This window comes from Monodon monoceros, unplaced genomic scaffold, assembly GCF_005190385.1.
Source record: "Monodon monoceros isolate NGI ecotype Baffin Bay Population unplaced genomic scaffold, NGI_Narwhal_1 Super_Scaffold_21, whole genome shotgun sequence".
In the NCBI taxonomy this organism is placed as follows: Eukaryota; Metazoa; Chordata; class Mammalia; order Artiodactyla; family Monodontidae; genus Monodon; species Monodon monoceros.
This window is the reverse complement of record NW_021703778.1, coordinates 151,238,768-151,264,519: the sequence shown is the minus strand read 5'-3', so window position 1 is coordinate 151,264,519 and position 25,752 is coordinate 151,238,768. Positions and strand designations below refer to the sequence as shown.

At 39.8% G+C, this 25,752-nt stretch overlaps 1 protein-coding gene across 23 annotated transcripts in view; it reads right to left on the bottom strand.

Moving 5' to 3' along the window:
* The window catches only part of NRXN3 (neurexin 3), a 1,692,180-nt gene that overhangs the window by 95,957 nt on the left and 1,570,471 nt on the right, over positions 1-25,752 (bottom strand). The window contains exon 19 of one of the 23 annotated variants that reach the window (XM_029238316.1): positions 21,246-21,266. The exons of the other annotated variants lie outside the window; for them this stretch is intronic. Within the exon in view, the coding sequence (XP_029094149.1) occupies positions 21,246-21,266 (21 nt within the window). The remainder of the gene's footprint in view (positions 1-21,245; positions 21,267-25,752) is intronic. 23 annotated transcript variants of the gene reach the window in all.

Genomic DNA, 25,752 nt, shown 5'->3' with positions numbered 1-25,752 from the left:
AAATCAAAACTACAATGAGATATCACCTCACACCAATCAGAATGGCCATCATCAAAAAATGTACAAACAATAAATGCTGGAGAGAGTGTGGAGAAAAGGGAACCCTCTTGCACTGTTGGTGGGAATGTAAATTGATACAACCACTATGGAGGTCCCTTAAAAAACTAAAAATAGAACTACCATACGACACAGCAATCCCACTACTGGGCATATACCCTGAGAAAACCATAATTCAAAAAGAGTCATGTACCAAAATGCTCACTGCAGCTCTATTTACAATAGCCAGGATATGGAAGCAACCTAAGTGTCCATCGACAGATGAATGGATAAAGAAGATGTGGCACATATATACAATGGAATATTACTCGGCCATAAAAAGAAATGAAATTGAGTTATTTGTAGTGAGGTGGATGGACCTAGAGTCTGTCATACAGAGTGAAGTAAGTCAGAAAGAGAAAAACAAATACCGTATGCTAACACATATATATGGAATCTAAAAACAAACAAAAAAATGGTCTTGAAGAACCTAGGGGCAGGATGGGAATAAAGATTCAGACCTACTAGAGAATGGACTTGAGGACACGGGGAGGGGGAAGGATAAGCTGGGACAAAGTGAGAGAGTGGCATGGAGATATATACACTACCAGATGTAAAACCAATAGCTAGTGGGAAGCAGCTGCATAGCACAGGGAGATCAACTCAGTGCTTTGTGACCACCTAGAGGAGTGGGATAGGGAGGGTGGGAGGGAGGGAGATGCAAGAGGGAAGAGATATGGGAACATATGTATATGTATAGCTGATTCACTTTGTTATAAAGCAGAAACTAACAATTGAGCAATTATACTCCACTAAAGATGTAAAAAAAAAAAAAAAAGATGTCTTTCACAGCCATGAATAACATGGCCGTAGCTCAACAAGTGCTAGACACCCTAACTCCATGTTTCCCAAATTTGCTTGATCATAAAATCAAACTGGGGTATTTGTTAAAAAGCAGATTTCTAGGCATCTTCCTTAGAGTTCCTGATTCAGTATGTCTATGGTGAGGCCCAGGAATCTGTATGTTCACTAAGGGCCTGAAGTGATTTTTATGTTCAGCAAGTTTAGGGAATAGTGCTCTAGTTAATTAGTTTAAACCCCACAGCTTTGGATATAGACTGGAACAAACTGGAAAGGTCTGGAAAAGCCTACTGATATAGGTTAAATATTTTCTACCCTATGAATGATATGGTAAAATCCTAACCCCTAGTACCTCATAATGTGAATTTAATTGGAAACAGGAAGGCGGCAGATGTAATTAGTTAAGTTAGATGAAGTCATGCTGGAGGGGCCCTAATCCAATAGGAATGATGTCCTTATAAGAAGACAGCCATGTGAAGACAGGGACACACAGGGAGAGCACCATGTGATGAAGATGTCAGAGACTGGAGTTGTGCAGCTGTACGTCAAGTGCTATGAACTGAATGCTTGTGTCCCTCAGACAGTTAAAATCCCAATCCCCAATTTGATGGCATTTTGAAGTAGGCCCTTTGGGAGGTAATTAGGTCATGAGGGCAAAGCCCTCATTAATGGGATTAGTACCTTTATAAAAGAGACTCCAGAGAGATCTCTGCCCTTTTTGTCATGTGAGAAAATAGGGAAAAGATGGCCTTCTGTGAACCAGGAAGTGAGCTCTTACCAGACACCTAATCTGTGAGTTATTTGACATTGGACATTGAACTCTCAGACTCCAGAGCTGTGAGAAATAGATTTCTTTTGTTTATAAGCTTATAGTATTTTGTTATAGCAGCCTAAATGGACTAAGACATCAAGGGACCCCAAAGATTGCTGGCAAACCACCAGAAGCTAGAAAGAGGAAAGGAAGGAACTCCCTACAGGTTTCAGAGGGAGTATGGCCCTGCTGACGCCATGAATTTGGACTTCTAGCTCCCAGAACTGTCAGACCAAAATTTCTGTTGTTTTAAGTCATCCAGATTGTGGTAGTTTGTAACAGCAGTCCCAGGAAATTACAACTACTAAAGATCTCTTCTAGTTCCAAAGTTAGGACTAGGTTACAACACACCAACCATGGCCCTTTGGATTGAGAATGAGATGTGAATTCTCCCCATTTTCTTCTGCATGAGTAAATTTGTATTTAACATTCTAAAATCTATTCCATTTCTGTATACTCTAGCCATGGTATTCCTTTCATCTCATTGGTTTAAGAATGAACATGTGACTTAATCCTGACCAATAAGATGGCAGAGGAACTTAGGACTGTTGATGGTGCTGGAAAAGGTTTTCTTGCACCTAAGAGGCTGATTATTTCCTCTGGACGTTATCATTTCTAGATCTGACATTTGGAAGAGCTATAGACATCTTGCATAGAGGATAGTCAGTGTAAGGACAAAGCTGACATACTGAGGATGGCAGAGATAAAGAACCTGGTCTATGACGACATAATTGAGCCATCAATTCAACCAACTGTAGAGCCCATTCTACTTCTGGATTTCTTTTTTTTTTTTTTTGTGGTACGCGGGCCTCTCACTGTTGGGGCCTCTCCGGTCGCGGAGCACAGGCTCCGGACGCCCAGGCTCAGCGGCCATGGCTCACGGGCCCAGACGCTCCGAAGCATGTGGGATCTTCCTGGACCGGGGCACGAACCCGTGTCCCCTGCATCGGCAGGCGGACTCTCAACCACTGCGCCACCAGGGAAGCCCACTTCTGGATTTCTTGCTCCTTAATTTCTCCCCTAGTTCTACATCATTCAGCTCATTATCCTTTCCTTGGATTCACATTTTTAGCCCTGTACTTTCTCTAGAGGTAACTAAAAATAGTTATGCCTTCCTACCAGCTTGGTTTACTTCCTTGGATATGTTTTCTATTCAACTTTTGACTTAAACTGATCCTGACTATTAAATGTATCTTCTGAGAAATCCTGGTTCTGAGACACTGTCTCAGCAAGTTTTTCTAGTGCCTCCTGATAGGCCTGACTTGGGTTCACCTGAAGATGTCTGGACTATTCTGGATACTCCAGGACAATAGGAACAGAGTCTCTTGGTTACCTCATCCATACATCACAACCCATCCTGACTTTCTACAACATCAGTTATCCTTAATATAACATGCTCTATTATTAGTAAGAACCAGGGAACTAGTTAGAACCATGGAATTGTTCAACTTATCTACAGGTAAAATGCAGGGGAAAAAAAAATTCCACAAATCTATCACAAGAGCTGTATTTCTGGGGAAGAGTCATCTTAAAACATACAATGAACTTTGCAATTCAGTTGTTAGGAATTTACCATCCTTCCTTCCTAGAAACAGACTTTGACACTGGCCACAGGAATGGAAACTACTGAATCAGAAATTTCTTGAAATAAAATATTTAGGTTTTGAGGCACTTACCTGTGTCTGTATTTGTGTGGCTCATATTACTGTGCAACCTGGTCACGGGACAGGCTACCTCTTCTGATGAGGTTTACGCCACAGTGCTCATAGGGCCCGAGATAGGTTTTATTCTTTGACTAAGAGTCAGTTATAATTTTATTTAAGTCCTTTACTCAGTAGTAAATTTTTTAAAGAAATAAAATATTAAACACAGTTATAGAACATTACAGCGATTTCTGAGCTCAGAAAAGCTTTGAGAATGAGACAAAGCACAAAGGGCAAAGTTATCTGTGCAAGCTTGTTCATTATCACTGTCAAATGTTATGCCCCACAGATAAGTTAGTTTTTCTACTGTAAAAAATTAACAAACAGAAACCTCAATTAAATAGAGTTGGGAGACCAGAGGGGAAGCTCTTACGCCCTGAGACAATAGCAGAGCCCAAGAGGAAGAAGAAAGACCCCTCTTCCTTCCTGGAAGAGACTCAGCCAATGAAAAGCCAAGGACTCTATGTTTACTATAGCCTCCCAACTCTCTTTTCCTCCCTATAAAAGTATTCTCCTTCTCTTGCAGTTTGGGGACTTGCACGTGCCTCGACGTGGTTGCAGATCCTAAAATGAAATTCTCTGCTGATCCTGAATAAACCCATCTTTGCCAGAGAAATATCTGACAGTCTATTTGTTTCAGGTTAACATTATATACTCAGCACTCATTTTAATGACATGTTAACATCTCATTATTCTTCCCCTTGTCAACCCTATGAAATCAACTGGAGTCACAAGTATGATGCTTTATAAAGTCATTTCCTCTATGGTCAGAAAGTTGTAAGTGGATGGAAAGGTAAAGAAGAGGCTTTTTTTAAAAAAACACTTCAAGGCTTTGACTGCTTTTCAGCTTTACTTATATTGTCTTCTCCAGAATGTAGTTTGGGGCCACTAAATTACTATAATTTCTAGATTTGGAAGTGGTGATTAAAACAAAAGTTTGGGGCTTCCCTGGTGGCGCAGTGGTTGGGAGTCCGCCTGCCGATGCAGGGGGCGCGGGTTCGTGCCCCAGTCCGGGAGGATCCCACGTGCCGTGGGGTGGCTGGGCCCGTGGGCCATGGCCGCTGAGCCTGTGTGTCCGGAGCCTGTGCTCCGCAACAGGAGAGGCCGCGGCGGTGAGAGGCCCACGTACCGCAACAAAAAAAACAAAAAAACAAAACAAAACGAAAGTTTGTGGTGGCTACTAAAACTTTTTGACCCATATTTATGGTTCTTTATTGGAGGCAGAAATTTACCACAATATTTTTTCTAACATTCACATCTAACCCTTGTTCACTCTGCAAAGAAGCTTGGTGATCAACAATAACAGTCACCCACCTGCTCGTATAGCATGTAGGCGTTTGGTTAAAAACAGGTGGAATAGGAAGAATCTCATTAATCTCAATTTATTAATCTATCCAGTAGGACCAGCATAAAGAATAAAACTCCGTGCAATGTAAACATTAGGAAGTAAGACTGGAGACAAAAGACTAAAATAATGTATCTGTTTTAAGTAGTCAATGTAAAATTGATGGGCTAGATTTACTTTGGAAAATCTTTTCCCCAACAAGAGTTTTGGCTGTATATATATAACATGAATTTTAACTAAACCAGAGTCCGCTTCTACCTTGTTTCATGACCCAAAGCAAGAAACTTAGCATCAGTTTCTTGACCATTATATACTTGCAATTAAATGACCAGTTGTTCATAGAATGGTACAAAACAGAAAAGAGAAAACAAAATGGTCATGGAACAGCATGGGGTATTGAAGTTGGAAAAGGCCATGGAGGTGATTTAGAAAAGTGCTTCTCAAAGTGTGGCATGTGGACCCCTATTAGAATCACCTGGAGAGCTTTTTAAAAATATGTATCCTCAGAACCCATCCTAGACCTCGTGAAATGTTGTGGGGTATGGCCTGAAGTCACTCTCTTTGATACCCTCAAATTTGTGTGCGTGTAAGGAATGGCAGTACCACAGTTACCTGAGAAGCTGTTTTGAAATACACGTTCCCTTCTACCTTCTATATCCAAGCAAAATTCTAGAGTTGTTAGTGTTATTTTAAAAAGTTTCCTAGGCAATTTCACCTTCTTGGGAACCACTGATCTCATCTAATGCCTTCATTTTACTGACAGGAAAATGAAGTCTAAGAACTTGTGACCCATCTAAAGTCAAGCAGGGCCAGGACTCTGACCTGGGCCCCTCGACATGTGTCACACTACAGATGCCTCGTTATATTCTCTTTAAACACTTTTTTATTTTAGAAAATATCAAACATATTCAAAAGTGAGTACAATCATATGATGAACTTCCATGCCCATCACACAGGTTCAACAATGATCAATTCATGGCTGACTTTGTCCCATCTCTATCCTCAATCACCTCCCTACTCTAGCCCCTGATTATTTTGAGGCAACTCTAGAATCGTATCTTCTCATCTATAAATACTTGTCTGATTACATTATTATAAGGATGAACACACAAAATATTGCTTAGTTGCTTTGTGCTTCCGATTTTTTTTGATCTAAAACAATTTGAACTATCAAATATCAAAACCGTGAAACCATTTGTATATTTGCGAGCTACAATATACTTCTTTCCCTTATCCTAGAATTAAGAAGTTTTTATAAAGCATACATTAGTTTGATCACTGACCAACTCTGTGTTTGATTTCAGTGTAGAAGAAATTGTGGCAATATAATGTGCCTCTGAAATACTGAGGCACTATGGGCAATTTAGGAACAAATAAACTTAGAAATAAAAATATCATCTAATGGGCCAGGTTAGGGTCCTTCCTTCACAAACCAAGACATAATTAGATCAAAGCAATAAGTTAAGTAGCAACCAATCACCTAGGAATTTGGGGAAAAAATGGCCTTTCACTTTCATTTAGAGGTATAATACTTTGACTGACATACTAATATAAGAAGGAAGGCTCTATAAACAAATCGTGTCAGATTATATGTAAAATATTTACTTATTGTGATAGTAAGGGGCAGAGGAGAGGAAAGAAAGTGAGACAGAGAGAAGGAGAAAGGGAGGGTGAGAGAGAAAGAGAAATTCATGCACATTTTACCATATTCAGGATGAGTTAATTATCCTTATGGTAAATTATACAGTGCGTGAATAAATTGAGGTAATCATAGGGCAATCATCTCTCAATTCAATTAACAAGAAGTACAATATCTTACAAAACTCCAAAAGATTTAGAATGCTTTCTGTTATTGCTGCCTAATGGTTGAAACTTCCAGAAAAACTTGACTTTGGAGAGTAGTGTTAATGTAATCCCTGTTCTAACAACTGCAGGACTGTAATTCTAAAACAAAAGAATTAATCTTGTATATTGCTCAATCTGCCACAATATATTGGAAAGGGATAAACGAAATGGAGTAAAGTATAATGACCACAATAATACATTAGGGTCCCCTCTTTTAGATTTTAAGAAAAATAGTAGCTGATAAAGGTGAATGTGCATCTTGATATGAGGTAAGCCTGTGAACTGGTGTTTTACATAAACATTAGGGCAATAATCTTACAATGGCTAAAAAAAACTATATATATTACACATTTACCTATATACAAATATATATGTACATATGTGTATGTGCATTTATACATACTTAATATATTAATATGTATACATTTTAATGTATGATGACAGGAAAAATGTTGTCTGATATATTTCTTAAAATTCTGAGAAGAAATTAGAATAATCTGCATTCTATTAATGCCTTTCATATTGCTTTCAGAGAACATGCAGTTGATTCTGAATTTTTTGTTTTTTTTGTTGTTATTGTTGACGTTGCTTTTAGATTTAGCATGTGATTTAAAGGAACACATCAGTGAATCTCTACATTTAAGAAATGAAGGTACCATCTATTTCACACTAAAGTAAGCTAAGTCCCCGGGAAGATAAATGATTTGTTTCAGGTCACAAAGCTAACTATTTGAAGAGCCTGGTATTTTTATTTTGCTAAGAAGATATGCTAGTTGAATCATCCATCAAGTATTAGTTGTGTAATAATATACTGCGTATATAAGAGTTCAATAGAATACAGGCTCCCTAACCTTGAGAGGGTTACATTCTAATTTGGGAGATAAGATACAGGAACCAGAACTAATTTTTAAAATGGTATTATATTATGTAATATGCATTTATAATATTTTGGAGCTGAGATAAAGGATAAAGCATTAGTCAGTATGGGTAAGGTGACATTTAAGCTTGGTCTTAAAGGATGAAAACATGAGTTTTAGCCTCTGGGAATTTACAATCCAGTGTCAGAGAGAGGGGAAGATAGACACGGAAATAATGACCTATGTTAAAAAGCAGAAGTAAGTTTTATTATACAACTAAAAGCAAAGTATAAATACCTAATAAGTGTTATCAAGTGTTAGTAAGTAATAACTGTTAATAAGTATCATTAGTGGAGGTCAGGAATCAAAGGGGGTTTTATGGAGAATTCTTACATTGGGCCTTGAGGGACAGACAGACATGTTTAAGAAGGTGAAGTGCAGGGGAAGACTTTCCAACAACAGTATGAATAGATTCAAGGAGATGCAAAAAATGTCAGGCATGCTGGTTGAGACAAAGGGGAAGTGTTGGTAAGTTTCAGGAGGGATGACTGGCAAATGGAGGGTGGGTTGTGAAGAGCTATGAATGCATAGAAACTGAGACTTCTGCAGGTCCCCAGGAGTTTCTGAGGACACTGAGAAGTTGTGACAGTGTTTTGGAAAGAAAACTCAGAAGACAAGGGGGATTGGATCACCGAGCAGCTAGAAGCAGAGTGGCCAGTTGGGAGGCTATTACTATATTTCAGAAGAGAGATAAGGGCCTAAAGTAGGACACTGGCAAAATAAATAAATGAGAGAAGAGGAGAAATACTGGGACTGCCAGTTGATTGAATAGGAAGAATAAGAGCAGAGTTGAAGATGATTCCATGCTTTTAGCTGAGAGGTTGAAACTCAGTGGAAGGAGAGTGATCTACTAACTCAGACAAGGAAAAGGACCAGAGGTGGCTTTAGAAGAGAAAACAAGACAGTTTCATCCAGGGAGTATGAGATGGCAGCCAGGATCCTCTGGCTGTATTAAGGAGGCAGTTGAGAACTGGAACTCAAGAGCAAAGACAGATTAAAAAAAGGGTGTCCAGGCATTCACTCCAATTACATAAGAGCATGAATAAGGATGCTGAATGTGTGTATGTGTGAGGCACGTTAAAGATGGAATTCTTTGGGCTTCCCTGGTGGCGCAGTGGTTGAGAGTCTGCCTGCCGATGCAGGAGACACGGGTTCGTGCCCCGGTCCAGGAGGATCCCACATGCCGCGGAGCGGCTGGGCCCGTGAGCCATGGCCGCTGAGCCTGCGCGTCCGGAGCCCGTGCTCCGCAACAGGAGAGGCCACAACAGTGAGAGGCCCACATACCGCCAAAAAAAAAAAAAAAAAAAGAGATGGAATTCTGTGAAACAAGTTTTACTTGGGGAATAGTGGTAAACAATATAAGACATATACATTTGGAATGCTTTTCCTGGTAGCTAGCACTGCTCTCATAATGTACGCTGACTAGAATAGGCAACAGGGCCTGGTACCTTGTCTTCCCATTTGAGGGCAGAATTCTAAATGACTCTCCCACAGTTGTACTGTGGACCTCATCCAATTATTGACTTAACTTTCTCAGGTACCCCACTTCCCTCCTTCATCCTTATTCTTCATATTTTATATATTCCTATTATTAGTGCCAGGCTATGACTTGGCACTCTTCCATCCTGCCTCTCAGTCATAGGGTACAATACTTGAAACATCACTGTGCCTTTATTTCAACCCAACCCATAGGCAGTGATGGCTTCAGAAATTCTAAATAAGAGCTTAAGATCATCAGTGTAGTTGGAATGGGAGGTCAGGAGACTTATTCTGAAACTTCCATTTTCATATTAAGATGTGTTTTTTTATTTATATTGTGTGTTGGAGTGATAAAACTTTCTAAAAATACATTTACACACACTTTTTATACTTTTTCTTTTTTTGGTAATTATTGCTGTTGCTATTATTCAGTGTCTGATGTATTAGTTTCCCATGGTTGCTGTAACAAGTTAACACAAAATGGCTGGTTTAAAACACAGATTTATTCTCTAGTAGTTCTGGAGGCCAGAAGTCCAAAATCAGTATCACTGAGCTGAAATCAAGGCATCAGTAGGGTTGCATGCTCTCTGAAGGTCCTAGGAAAGAACTTGAGTATTCCAGCTTCTGGTGGCTGCCAGCATTCCTTGGCTTGTGGCTGCTTCTCTCCACTCTCTGCCTCCATCTTTATATCACCTTTTCTTCTGTGCTTGCACAGAATCTCCCTCTGCTTCTCTCTCATAAGTATACTTGTGATGATACTTGGGGCCCACACAGACAATCCAGGATTATGTCTTCTTCTCACAATCCGTAACTTAATCACACTTGCAAAGATCCTTTTTCCATATAAAGCAAAATGTATAGATTCCAGGAATTTGGACCTGATATCTCTGGAGGACATTTTTCAGCCTACTACATACAGGTGGGCTAATGTACTCTCTCAAGCCACCCTGGGGTAACATTCCCAGCTAATTCTTCCTTGTGGGATCCTGAATGTCAAGATGATAGCTTAGATATGACTTTTGATCTAAAAAGGATCTGGTCTTTGATATCAATGTTGTTCTAAACCTATTCAGCCCAGTCTTCACAACACTGTTATTGCATGATGGATTCCATATGAAGTCCACCATTTTTGGAAGCAATCTCAATTTTTCACTTAAGTATTAGAATATTTTCCCAAGAACACTGCACAATATGTGACATATGGATTTAATTAATATTATGCCAAGCCTAAGATCATCAGTTCCCCCTGGTGACATTAAGATGAAATCAATGTTGTAGGCCACAAAATATGTAACCTGACAAAAATGACAGTAATTAGAAAATTGTTAAAATGAAATACATAATATAAGCTCCATGCTGAGACATAATACATGTGTCAGAAATAAAGACTTACATAGTGACATAATAGTTGCTGATAGCAATAAAATACTACTGTAGTCAATGTTTTTAATCACTTTACTAAAAAGGGGGTCAGTGGCATAGAAGATCTAAGAGTGGATAATTTAACATTTACGTTTATTAGGTATGTCAAATTTTCCATTATTTTGTTGAAGCAACTTTAGAATAATATTGATATTGTTGCACTTGTTAAATATATTTTACGTTATTGTTGGGTAACTGCTGAATGACTAAGGAAGCTATCAGACAGCCAACAATTCTCAACACCCAAACCACAAAGTGGAGAAGGCATGGGCCAATAATTGAGCTCTCCATGAATCTGGAATGATGTTACTATACTTTTAAAGAATGAACTGAAAAGTACTTGTACTTGGTCTTTGAGAAAAGATCCTGTACTTGGTCTTTGAGAAAAGGAATAATATATGCAAGTGTTGGGAGACTTTTAAATAAAAACAAAAAATTGCAGCTTGGATGTTTTGAACATCTAGATGCTCGAGTACATCAAATAGCTGAAAGGATTAACTGAGACTTTTTGCTTTTGCATATGCTTGTATTGGAGTCATGTGAACAGAGCTAATGATTCATTTGAGAGGAGCACATTAGCCATTCCAGGTTTATTAAGAAGATATATCTTTCCTCTCACCTTTGGAGCCAGGCCCTGTTATTCTATAAGCCCTATTCAAACGCATCCACAAATGTATCTTTACACACAGCAAGCATCAAGCATGCTGAATGTGTAGATGTATATTTACCTTCAGCAGAGAAAGCTCTCACTTATTTTGATGAACATTTAAACCATGTTTGAGCACTGTAAAGCTCCTTGTACATTTCTGCAAGTCTAATACAAATTTTTAAACAGATACTTGACCAAGCCAGGAAAATCAAGAAATATTTTAAAATAACATTTCAAAATATGTAACCCCTTAAGTCATCTAGGTTAGGTTTGAATACTCACCTTCTTAAATATTCATGGAAATTGTACAGGTGGCATCTTTGTTCAGAAGATATAATAAAATATATTTATTATATTTTATTATGGTCTTAAAATTAATTTTATTTGCTTCTTTTTAATTTTTAAATGTGGCTATTTGGGGATACAGGATAGTGCTAAGCTTGACTGTAGGCCGGGTGAAGAGGAATATTAATGGAACAGCGGAACAAGGTAGAACCCCAGTAACTGGAATCCTCATCTCATAAGAAAAGCAGTGGACGTTCCTGGCGATGCAGTGGTTAAGAATCCACCTGCCAATGCAGGGGACACAGGTTCGAGCCCTGGTCCAGGAAGATCCCACATGCTGCAAGGCAACTAAGCCCGTGTGCCACAACTACTGAGCCTACGCTCTAGAGCCCGCGAGCCAAAACTACTGAGTCCACATGCCACAAATACTGAAACCCGCACACCTAGAGCCTGTGCTCCGCAACAAGAGAAGACACCGCAAAGAGAAGCATGCGCACCACAACAAACAGTAGCCCCTGCTCGTCACAACTAGAGAAAGCCAACATGCAGCAATGAAGACACAACGCAGCCAAAAATAAATAAATAAATTTATTAAAAAAGAAAAAAAAAGCAGAGATGTTCCCTTCAAGAGAAATAAGTGGCTGAAGGACTGAGTTCCAGAAGTCCAAGAGGAACCAGCAACAAGACTGAGGCAAAGCTCCTCCCTGCCCTGGAAGAAGATGTGCCCAAGGCAAGGGCAGGGCTGAATCCACTGGTGAGCATCATCAGACCCTCCCAAAAGATACAGGGTAAGGGGGACCTTCAAGATGGTGGAGGAGTGAGACGTGGAGATCACCTTCCTCCCCACAAATATATAAAAAATACATGTATATGTGGAACAGCTCCTACAGAACACCTACTGAATGCTGGCAGAAAACCTCAGACTTCCCAAAAGGCAAGAATCTCCCCACGTACTTGGGTAGGGCAAAAGAAAAAAGAAAAAACAGAAACAAAAGAATACGGACGGAACCTGTACCAGTGGGAGGGAGCTGTGAAGGAGGAAAAGTTTCCACACACTAGGAAGCCCCTTCACTGGCGGAGACGGGGGGGTGGGGGGTGGGGGGGGACGCTTCGGAGCCACGGAGGAGAGCACAGCAACAGGGGTGCAGAGGGCAAAGTGGAGAGATTCCTGCACAGAGGATCGGTGCCGACCAGCACTCAACAGCCTGAGAGGCTTGTCTGCTCACCTGCTAGGGAGGGTGGGGGCTGGGAGCTGAGGTTCCAGCTTCAGAGGTCAGACCCCAGGGAGAGGACTGGGGTTGGCGGTGCGAACACAGCCTGAAGGGGGCTAGTGCGCCACAGCTCGCTGGGAGGGAGACCGGGAAAAAGTCTGGACCTGCCAAAGACGCAAGAGACCATTGTTTCGGGGTGCACAAGGACAGGGGATTCCTTCCCCATCTGCCCACAGAAGGCAGAGCACTGCCTAAACCAGCTCCAGAGACAGGCGCGAGCCATGGCTATCAGCTCGGACCCCAGAGATGGGCATGAAATGCTAACGCTGCTGCTGTAGCCACCAAGAATCCTGTGTGCGAGCACAGGTCACTATCCATACACCCCTACCCCGGGAGCCTGTGCAGCCCACCACTGGCAGGGTCCCGTGATCCAGGGACAAATTCCCCAGGAGAACACATGGCAAGCCTCAGACTGTTTCAATGTCATGCTGGCCTCTGCCGCCACAGGCTCGCCCCACATTCCAATTATAACTACTGTACCCCTCCCTCTCACCAGCCTGAATGACCAAAAGCCCCCTAACCAGCCACTGCTTTAAGCCCCTCCTGTCTGGGTGGGGAACAGATGCCTGAGGACGACCTACACGCAGAGGTGGGGCCAAAACCAAAGCTGAACCCCAGGAGCTGCGCCAACAAAGAGAAAGGGAAATTTCTCTATGCCACCTCAGGAGCAGCGGATTAAATCCCCACAATCAGCTTAATAAACCCTGCATCTGAAGAATACCTGAGTAGACAACAAATGTTCCCAAAATTGAGGCGGTGGACTTTGGGAGCAACTGTAGACTTGGGGTTAGCTGTCTGCAACTGATTTGCCTCTGATTTTTATGTTTATCTTAGTTTAGTTTTTAGCACTTGTTATTATGGGTGGATTTGTTTATTCGTTTCGTTGCTCTCTTCTTTTATTAATATTATTATTTTAATATTTTTAAAAATATTTATTTATTCATTTATTTATCTTTCTTTCTTTTTTTCTCCCTTTTTTCCTGAGCTGTGTGGCTGACAGGGTCTTGGTGCTCTGGGCTGGTGTCAGGCCTGAGCCACCAACGTGGGAGAGCCAAGTTCAGGACACTGGACCACCAGAGACCTCCCAGCCCCACGTAATGTCAATCAGTGAGAGTTCTCCCAGAGATCTCCGTCTCAATGCTAACACCCAACAGCCAGCATAACCAATAAATCATTGAAGAAAGCAAAGAGGAAATCAAAAAATACCTAGAAACAAATGAGAATGAAAACACGACTACCCAAAATATATGGGATGCAGCAAAAGCAGTTTCAAGAGCGAAGTTTATAGCAATATAATCCGACATCAAGAAACAAGAAAAATCTCAGATAAACAACCTAACGTACACCTAAAGCAACTAGAGAAAGAAAAAACCCCAAAGTTAGCAGAAAGAAATAAATCATAAAGATCAGATCAGAAAGAAATGAAAAAGAAATGAAGGAAAGGATAGCAAAGATCAATAAAACTAAACGCTGGTTCTTTGAGAAGATAAACAAAATTGACAAACCATTAGTCAGACTCATCAAGAAAAAAAGGGAGAAGACTCCAATTAACAGAATTAGAAATGAAAAAGGGGAAGTAACAACTGACACTGCAAAAATACAAAGGATCATGAGAGACTACTACAAGCAACTATATGCCAATAAAATGGAAAACCTGGAAGAAATGGACAAATTCTTAGAAAGGTATAAATTCCAAGACTGAAGCAGGAAGAAATAGAAAACATGAACAAACCAATCACAAGTAATGAAATTGACACTGTGATTAAAAATCTTCCAACAAACAAAAGTCCAGGACCAGATGGCTTCACAGGTGAATTCTATCAAACATTTAGAGAAGAGCTAACACCCATCCTTCTCAAACTCTTCCAAAAAATTGCAGAGGAAGGAACACTCCCCAACTCATTCTACAAGGTCACCATTACGCTGATACCAAAACCAGACAAAGATGTCACTAAAAAGGAAAACTACAGGCCAATATCACTGATGAACATAGATGCAAAAATCCTCAATAAAATATTAGCAAACAGAATCCAACAGCAATTAAAAGGATTAAACACCATGATCAAGTGGGGTTTATCCCAGGAATGCAGGGCTTTTTCAGGCAAATCAATCAATGTGATACACCATATTAACAAATTGAAGGATAAAAACCATATGATCATCTCAATAGTTGCAGAAAAAGCTTTTGACAAAATTCAACACGCATTTATGATAAAATCTCTCCAGAAAGTAGGCACAGAGGGAACCTACCACAAAATAATAAAGGCCATATATTACAAACCCACTGCCAACATCATTTTCAATGGTGAAAAACTGAAACCATCTCCTCTAAGATCAAGAAGAAGACAAGGTTGCCCACTCTCACCACTATTATTCAACATAGTTTTGGAAGTTTTAGCCACAGCAATCAGAGAAGAAAAAGAAATAAAGGAATACAAATTGGAAAAGAAGAAGTAAAACTGTCACTGTTTGCAGATGACATGATACTTTACATAGAGAATCCTAAAGATGCTACCAGAAAACTACCAGAGCTAATCAATGAATTTGATAAAGTTGCAGGATACAAAGTTAATGCATAGAAATCTCTTGCATTCCTATACACTAATGATGAAAAATCTGAAAGAGAAATTAAGGAAACACTCCCATTTACCACTGCAACAAAAAAGAATAAAATACCTAGGAATAAACCTACCTAGGCAGACAAAAAACCTGTATGCAGAAAACTATAAGACACTGATGAAAGAAATGAAAGATGATACAAACAGATGGAGAGATATACCATGTTCTTGGATGGGAAGAATCAACACTGTGAAAATGACTATACTATCCAAAGAAATCTACAGATTCAATGCAATCCTTATTAAACTACCAATAGCATTTTTCACAGAACTAGAACAAAAAGTTGCACAGTTTGTATGGAAACCCAAAAGGCCCCGAATAGTCAAAGCAATCTTGAGAAAGAAAAACGGAGCTGGAGGAATCAGGCTCCCTGACCTCAGACAATACTACAAAGCTACAGTAATCATAACAGTATGGTACTTGCACAAAAACAGAAATATAGATCAATGGAACAGGAATGAAAGCCCAGAGATAAACCCACGCACATATGGTCACCTTATCTTTGATAAAGGAGGCAAGAATATACAGTGGAGAAAAGACAGCCACTTCAATAAGTGGTGCTGGGAAAACTGGACAGCTGCATGTTAAAGAGTGAAATTAGAACACTCCCTAACACCATACACAAAAATAAACTCAAAATGGATTAAAGAACTAAATGTAAAGCCAGACACTATAAAGCTCTTAGAGGGAAACATAGGCAGAACACTCTATGACATAAAGCTCAGCAAGATCCTTTTTGACCCACCTCCTAGAGTAATGGAAATAAAAACAAAAATAAAGAAATGGGACCTAATGAAACTTAGAAGCTTTTGCACAGCAAAGGAAACCATAAACAGGACGAAAAGACAACCCTCAGAATGGGAGAAAATATTTGCAAACAAAACAACGGACAAAGGATTAATCTCCAAAATATACAAGCAGCTCATGCAGGTCAATATCAAAGAAACAAACAACCTAATCCAAAAATGGGCAGAAGACCTAAACAGACATTTCTCCAAATAAGAGATACAGATTGCCAACAAACACATGAAAGAATGCTCAACATCATTAATCATTAGAGAAATGCAAATCAAAACTACAATGAGGTATCAGCTCACACTTGTCAGAATGGCCATTATCAAAAAATCTACAAACAAAAAATGCAGGAGGGGGTGTGGAGTAAAGGGAACCCTCTTGCACTGTTGGTGGGAATGTAAACTGATACAGCCACTATGGAGAACAGTATGGAGGTTCCTTAAAAAACTAAAAATAGAACTACCATATGACCCAGCAATCCCAGCACTGGGCATATACCCTGATAAAACCATAATTCAAAGAGTCATGTACCACAATGTTCATTGCAGCAGTATTTAAAATAGCCAGGACATGGAAGTAACCTAAGTGTCCATCAGCAGATGAATGGATAAAGAAGATGTGGCACATATATACAATGGAATATTACTCAGCCATAAAAAGGAACAAAATTGAGTTATATGTAGTGAGGTGGATGGACCTAGAGTCTGTCATACAGAGTGAAGTAAGTCAAAAAGAGAAAAACAAATACCATATGCTAACACATATATATGGAATCTAAAAAAAAAAAAAAAAAGGTTCTGATGAACCTAGGGGCAGGACAGGAATAAAGACGCAGACGTAGAGAATGGACTTGAGGACACAGGTAGGGGGAAGCGTAAGCTGGGACGAAGTAAGAGAGTGGCATTGACATATATACACTTCCAAATGTAAAACAGATAACTAGTGGGAAGCAGCTGCATAGCACAGGGAGATCAGCTCCGTGCTTTGTGACCACCTAGAGGGGTGGGATAGGGAGGGTGGGAGTGAGACGCAAGAGGGAGGGGATATGGGGATATATGTATACAGAACATTGAAAGCAATTATACTCCATTAAAGATGTTAAAAGAAAAAACTGGTGATTCAAACTGCAAAAAAAAAAAAAAAAAAAAAAAAGATACAGGGTAACAGGAAAGGGAACTGAGCGAGATGTTGTAGCAGAAACCAGCAATAACTTGAGTAATAGAAAGATCTCCCCCGAAACAGCCTACTAGATTAGATGAGAAAAGAATGTAACTTCAGCATTATGGAAGTTCTTCTGGATCCTCATGTGAGAAGTGTTCAGACGCTTTATAATTTCATTCTTTTCCAATAATTTCCTTCTGACTTACACCCAACTGTACTTCTGAGGACAATAGCTATGTGTGAAGTTTGAAGTTTGAAGGCTTACTCGGTTTTGAGTTGTGTGTACATAAAATACATGTGGGCAGTATGGAAAACCCACTTTTTCCTGGTTCCATAACTCATAAAACAGCTGAACGCATTCTTCTAAAATTTTCCACCTATGACAAAACCAGGATGTTTGAGGCTTTAAAATCTGATTTCTCTACAGACACCTCTCTTCAACTGGGATTTCCTTCTGAAGTGTTATAAATATAGTTATCTCTCCCTGTTGCTATGGGAAAAATTATTCTTGTGTAATAATTGGCAATTGATGTAAATATTTGTATTGTAAAATAATGTACATAGTGACCAGCTTTCCTTCTTTTTCCAAATTTGTATACAAAACCACAAAAGTGGTAATAAATTTGACTTTTGCCTTTAAACTGCAAGGTCTTGGACTTGAAGCATTAAAGGTAAGAAAAATACTGTATAACAGAGTAGAAGGGAGGTTCAATAAACCTTAATATTCTACAGTTACAAGATGCTCTATTACGAACAGGGGGTTCAATGGCTGGAACTCAAGAATGGCTAGGCAGTGAATCCATTACATTTTTTTCCCAAGTACTCTTTAAATTAAATAAAATGAATCAACCCCACCAACTAGAATTTTCCAAACTTTAGGCTACTGCTTTGGTACCATGCAGGTTTAATCAGAATACTTTAACCAAGGCTTTAAAACTTTGTTTCCAGCTTTCTCAAGAAGCCACTACAGATTTGGCTCAAGCATTTACTCAGAAAGGGATCAAAGAGTGGGCTTCCTTGTACTTATAATCAAATTCAAGAATAAGAAGAGGCGGGGTGGGGAGGGAATGGGAGATGTTATTAAAAGAGTACACACTTTCAGTTATAAGATGAGTAAGTTCTGGGGATTTAATGTACATCGCAGTGATCAAAGTTAATAATGTTGTACTATATACTTGAAAGCTGCCAAGAGAGATCTTAGATGTTCTGACCTCAAAAAATAAATGGGAATTATGTGACCTGACAGAGGTGTTACTTAATGGTAATGCCAGCCATTTTGCAATATATATGTATCAAATAAACACATTGTACACCTTAAACTTATACAATGCTATATGTTGATTATAACTCAGTGAAGCTGGGAAAAAAACTTTTTTAAAAGGTATTCTGGAAAGAAAGCTGACAGGACAATCGGGACACTGTGGGATTCTGATCTCATTTTTTGCCACTCATTAACTGGGTGATCTCAGAAGTCACCTAACTACACCGGGCTTCCAGTTCTCTCACTTGCAGAAAATAGGAGTTCACATTTCGAAAAAAAAGTAAAAATAATAATAATCAGCATATTTATGTTCATAGAGATATACCAAAATAAAGATTATGAGTGACTTCTGTTTTTTTATATATGTTATTTCCAATAAGTAGAATTTTTAAAGCAATAATATTATGAGAACTAATTTATTTTTTATTATATGGGTGAGGTGATTTCTCATTTATCTTTCAGAGCTACGGTTCCAAGTCTCAGATATACAAAAAATAATGCACCAGTCAGAATGGCCATCATCAAAAAATCTAGAAACAATAAATGCTGGAGAGGGTGTGGAGAAAAGGGAACACTCTTGCACTGCTGGTGGGAATGTGAATTGGTTCAGCCACTATGGAGAACAGTATGGAGGTTCCTTAAAAAACTACAAATAGAATTACCATATGACCCAGCAATCCCACTACTGGGCATATACCCTGAGAAAACCAAAATTCAAAAAGAGTCATGTACCAAAATGTTCATTGCAGCTCTATTTACAATAGCCCGGAGATGGAAACAACCTAAGCGCCCATCATCGGATGAATGGATAAAGAAGATGTGGCACATACATACAATGGAATATTACTCAGCCTTAAAAAGAAATGAAATTGAGCTATTTGTAACGAGATGGATAGACCTAGAGTCTGTCATACAGAGTGAAGTAAGTCAGAAAGAAAAAGACAAATACCGTATGCTAACACATATATATGGAATTTAAGGAAAAAAAAATGTCATGAAGAACCTAGGGGTAAGACAGGAATAAAGACGCAGACCTACTGGAGAACGGACTTGAGGATATGGGGAGGGGGAAGGGTGAGCTTTGACAGGGCGAGAGAGAGTCATGGACATATACACACTAACAAACGTAGTAAGGTAGATAGCTAGGGGGAAGCAGCCGCAAGGCACAGGGATATTGGCTCGGTGCTTTGTGACAGCCTGGAGGGGTGGGATAGGGAGAGTGGGAGGGAGGGAGACGCAAGAGGGAAGACATATGGGAACATATGTATATGTATAACTGATTCACTTTGTTATAAAGCAGAAACTAACACACCATTGTAAAGCAATTATACCCCAATAAAGATGTTTTAAAAAAAAAATAATAATGCGTATTACGTGAGACTGTTGGGACATCTGCCCTCTAATTATCAGCCAAGCTGCCCTGCCTCCCAACTTGTCATGGCATCTGGATTGTAAATATAATGCCATTTCAGTAGTTTGGCATGCCCAAACTGTCACACCCTACATCCTGCCTTGGGCTCTAAATTAAAAACCTGCACTTTTAAACAGAATTCCAGAGTATACACAGAACTGGATCCCCTTTTATCAAGAGCAGAAAAGAATGACTTTATGAAGGAATATCAGAGTGGTGGCTGAGTGGGCAAAGAAATGAAGAGGAGAAATAAGTTTGCTTAGAAATGCACAAGGTTGGGGAAGGTGCAAACCATGAGCTGGTCAAAAAAAAGTTTACCAGACCTAAAGAAAGGTATTTGATAAAAGATTTGGTATCTTCAGTGACTGCAAGTCAATGAATATTAAAGAAATGATCCAGAAAGCGCTGTGTTGGCAGGGCCGTACTGAAGCTAGCCAGAATGATGCTCACAGTTTTAATTAATTATGTAAGCATCAGAACCAGCGCCTGGCACATTCTCAGAGTGATAAGCAAGGCAATGGGATGTTCCTGACTACTGTCATGGCAAGAACACACCCAGGCCGAGAATCACACAGGGAAATAAAGACGAAAGCATGAAGATCAGCTTAGCAATCGTCGTTTTTCTTACCCCTCTTATGTACTGTAATAAAATAAAGGAACACTTGGTACAATTACAAATCTTTTTTTACGGATTTTGTTTTTCCTCCAACTATTATTCTTTCAAAAAATAATCACAGTCCTAAAAAAAAAAAACACAGCAATCCAACAAACCAAACTTGGGCTTCATTTAATACATAGCCAGTTCATTGTGTTGAGATAGAAATCTGTGAATTCAGCAATTTTCTACAGCTTGAGAAACTGCCCGCTTTCACACCTCTGCTTATGTTGAGTGATAAAGAATTGCTGCAGTCCTGCACAGAAATGGGATGACTTCATTATCACATACAGTAAAGGTTTTAGCTGCACATTTTCTCTTCTTTGCCTGAAGGAAAAACGATACCCCTGATAACCAAAGAACATTATTAAAACTATTTCCCAAAGAGTTTAATGATAACTAAATTATTTCTCCTTAAGAAAACCAAATTGGGAATCCAGTTATGCATATTACATTTGACACAGTAAGGTTTTTGTATTGCTGGATGTTAAACGGCAGGAGGATTTTACTTTTTATTGTGCGATTCATAGGATTAGTGGAGGGCTGGCATTTAAAACACATTTTGATTTTAAAATTAATTATCATGGCTTTTATGAATACTGAGTCTGTCACTTCTATCTTCCCTTCACCCTTCCCCCTCCAGGTTTTGCTGCTGCCGTTGCTGGAAGAGACATCTGGATTTAATTATTCATCCACTGCATACTTTGCAGTTTGGTCACAGTAGTAGATTCACGAGAAAGCTTTAATGTTATCCAAGGGCAAGACCCTTATACATAACACTTATTTAACAGCTGATCCTGCTGCTATTAATAATACTACCAAAATATGGGTTTGAGCAGTTTCTTTTGAGCCCTAAAGAGTCATTGCTCTTTTTATCATTTTCATCAAACCACATTAATACAATATAAATACTGATGAAGAGTATATGGGATAAAATCCCACCTCCAAAGTTTACCAGCCATACGAACTGAGAGGAACTTCTTAAGCTGTTTTCTTCCTCAGTTTTCTCATACATAAAATGGAGACAAGAGAACCTTATTCATCAGGGTGTTGTGGGAATTAAGTGAATTAATAAATGTAAAAGTATATTAAACAGTCCCTGGCTTATAAGTGCTTAACACATGTAGCTATTATGATAGTGTCATTATGAATGAAACTAACAAAAGACCCAGTTTTAAATCTAGGCAAGTTCCGTGTTCTATTACCTTAGATGATTTCAATTCCCACACGGTACCTTAATTTATCCTTTAATGAAGTTGACTGCAAATTAAATTTCCTCTTGCCTAACAGACAAGGCTGGTCTTAACATTATGTAGATGAGATCCAAGCCTGAGTAGCACCATTTAAGTCCGCCAGATAGAACCTCTTACGTAAAATATCCCTTCTTACTTTCTCCACCTTCATACTCCTCACCCATATACACAAGGACTTACAATTTTCAATTAAAAGAACTGTTACTAGATTGAATTCAGGATAAACATTAAGACCTTATTGAGTTTAGTGACCTTAGCTTGAGTTACTTTACCAGACATATAGCTGGAACCCAAAGATATGGTAGATAGGATTGATCCATTATGGTAAAAATAGAGAGAGTCTAAGATAGGGTGAGTACAGCGCAGTGTACTTTATGGTCTCAGAAAAAAAAAAATCCAGCTTTCCAGGATACTATGGACTAAAGGCAGAAATAGAGACACAGGGGCAAGATCAGGCGCAAAAATATGACCCGTTCATTTAATTTGTATTTTTATACCCCTAGGTGGAACTTATTGAGGGAGGAGTGGGAGGGAAAAGTAAAGGGGTTATATATTAACTAATGCCAAAGTGTGTCAAATACTGTAGGAAAACCACAAAAGCAGATATCTTAGAACTGGGGCTACAATAAATGAAACAATAGAGAAGATAATCTAGGGAATCGTGGGGTTTTTTTTTGAAAAAAAGGAAAATCAGAGATGAAAGAAAGAAAATTCTAATTTTAAAAAAAGGAAGTTGAAAAATGGGTCATTTAGAGAGCCAAGAAGCTCACTGGGTAGAAATATTTAATGAGTGCAGGTCCATTTTCTTTGTTAAGAGTTTTGTGTTTAAATGGTAGCTTTTAATTGATAATAGTTTTAAAAAATCAGTAAGACATATTATTTGAAAGGATGGATAATAAATTGGAAAATACAGCAATCAGTCCTAAACAGGATGTGGTTTAACCAATGCTTTATTTTTCGTCATTTTGCATGATGCTTCTGTGAAATCTTTTGTCTAACAAGATCTACAGGAATGGCTGAAATGCGAATAAAATCACCGCTCAGAATAAGGGCAATTATTTTATTATTTAAAAAATTTTTTTTTTTTTTGCTGTACGCGGGCCTCTCACTGTTGTGGCCTCTCCCGTTGCAGAGCACAGGCTCCAGACGCGCAGGCTCAGCGGCCATGGCTCATGGGCCTAGCTACTCCACGGCACGTGGGATCTTCCCGGACCGGGGCACGAACCCGTGTCCCCTGCATCGGCAGGCAGACTCTCAACCACTGCACCACCAGGGAAGCCTAGGGCAATTATTTTAAACTTGAACTGTCCGTTTAACAATTTATGAGGTGGTTCCATTGAAGCTAATAGGCACTTTGGCATTGCTGTAATCTGGAAACTTCTGGAGAAGCAAACCAGGTGGAAGCAGAACAAGTGGCTGTGGCTTGCTCTGTTCATTTGATCTACCCTGCACTGCAGCGTCAAGAGCTCAGAAAACACCTCCAATCACAGAAACCACACTCTGGCAATCCACACACAGTTTTCCTATGGTGGAGATTTTCATTCAGTATATTTCTGAGTCATGGATTTTTCCAAAGGGAACATCAACTCAGAATGATAGAGTAAACACTGAGATCACTTTGCTAGTTGCCCCAACCCTACTGAAAATAATTTTACAGTGGAGGAAACTGACTTTCCTTTACAAAGAGATGAGCTGTCTGCCAAAGGCAAAGAGTTAATTTACTGACCTCATCAAAGCTAATAGGTAGGTTTGTGGAGGATGATTGTTCACTTTACTAAAGAATTCGCAATGTTTCCTTTAAATATTTTTCTAATCTAGCACATTCAAAAAGTTTCCATTTATTAAATTCTAATTTACAAATAGCTCATTGAGGATCCTTTAATTTTTGGAATTAAATAGTTAATATCTAGAATTCATTTTTTGTTCATAAAACACCAACCATGTAACAGGATACAGGAAAAAAAAGTACTCACTGCATAAATCTTCCTTAATTATTATAAATGAACCTCTTCCCACTATTCACCTCATAAAGGAAATCGAAATACCAGACCTGATTTGCCAATGTGTCTCGATAAAACAACTTATTTAAATCACCATAGTGACCAGCTGAGCTAGTTCCCAAATGTCTAGCATGAACACATTCTAACTGGAAGCCTCTATCAAGTGCTTTTCATTCTTTTCCAAATCACAGCACACAGAGAAAATGAGGGAGATGGAGGAGGCCTACACGATTGCAGAGGACTTGCCTGGGACTCTAGCGACTTCAGGCCTCATTCAACTGCCTGGGGTGGTTCAACAATGTTCCAAAGCCACCATCTGGGAAGCTGTGGCCTAGATTTCTTGGGCCTTATCAAAAACACTCTCCCTTCAGTAGAAAAACCATTCACCATCTGACTGCATGAGAAGTGCAATCTGGATGCTTGCCGCGGTACATTAAAAACATCTGCATGCTTCCCTTGGTCCTCTGCTTTTCTCCCCAGGCCAGCATCCCCTTTTCTTCTGAGGAAACATGCCTTTGTGGATCTCTCCACAACAGAAGGCTTCCCTGGCCACCCACCAGTATCACCCTGCTTCGGGCTCACAGGGCTCACACCATTGCTTTGCTTGGCCCAGTCAGTGCATTTACAGCCTCAAAGGAAGAGGATTACAGGCTTGACTCTTTCCACAAACTGCTTCTTAGAACCATGCCCTGTTCTCATTTGAATTCGGTGTAGGGTCAGCACCTGATGTTTCCAAACAAAAGAATCCGGCTCAAAACAAAATTCCCTGCACAGAGTACATCACTATGGCTCCTACATGGCAGAACCTAGGGAAGAAGGAGTCTTAGTAAAGGAGCAGGACCCTACGGGGCCTTCCTGGGACAAACCCCTCCCCCATAGCCTCTCCTTAGCTCCTCTCTGAGGTACCTAGACAACAGTATCTGATGCACGTTTCCTGAGTTATTTTACAGATGCTAAAAGTCTCCCACCAAATGGAAGATGTTAACTACTTGATAACCATGAGCACATGGCCCCCAGGCCTCCTGGAGCCTGAGGATCAATGATGTGAACCACTGTGACACCACCCTGTTACCTCAGCATCAGCCAATCAGAGAACTGTGCACGAGCTGCTCAGTACTCTGCGACTCTCTCCATCACCTGGCCTTTAAAAATGCCTTCCTGAAACCCAGCGGGGAGTTTGGGTGTTTTGAGCACTAGCTGTCCAGAACTCCCTGCAATAAATGCTGCACTTCCCTTCACCACAACCTAGTGTCAGTAGATTGGCATTACTGTGCACTGGCGAGTGGACCCAAGTTTGGTTCAGTAACACCTTTGGCTGTTATTGACTTTGGAACTGAAGTGAACTGTAGAGTTCGCCTCCTCCAGTTCCCTCATTTAAGAAGTCAGTTGCTGGAAATTTAGAGAAGCAAAAAGGAACTGACCCAACATCTCTGTGGCTGAGATTGTTTACTGTCCCTTTAAATATCTAGGTTCGTTCCTTTGTTTCTTTTACAAAGAGAACAGCCCAACTGGTTTTAAGGTACACGGCTTTCCAGTTAGTGATTATATTTTCTTGCCTTTTTGTTTTGCAAGCAGGTATGGCCTTATGACATACAAGCAAAGTGAGGAGTGCTACTTCCAGGTCTTACCCTTAGACATAAGGCATGTTTTTTCCCTGTTTCTCTTCCCACTGGCTGGAAAATAGGAAAGACTCGAATCCAGAGACGAGAGAGCCCCCAGTTGGGAGCGGCCGAATGTCCCATTAGTCCTAGGCCACTAACCTCTGGAGTGTTACCTTCTTAAGCCACTTTGTATTGGTGATGGGGGAAGAAGGGCTCTTTCTCATAGAAGTTGAGCCTGAACAATACCTAGTGCAGGGGTTTCCCTGGTGGCGCAGTGGTTAAGAATTCACCTGCCAATGCAGGGCACACGGGTTCGAGCCCTGGCCCAGGAAGATCCCACATGCCGCGGAGCAACTAAGCCCGTGTGCCACA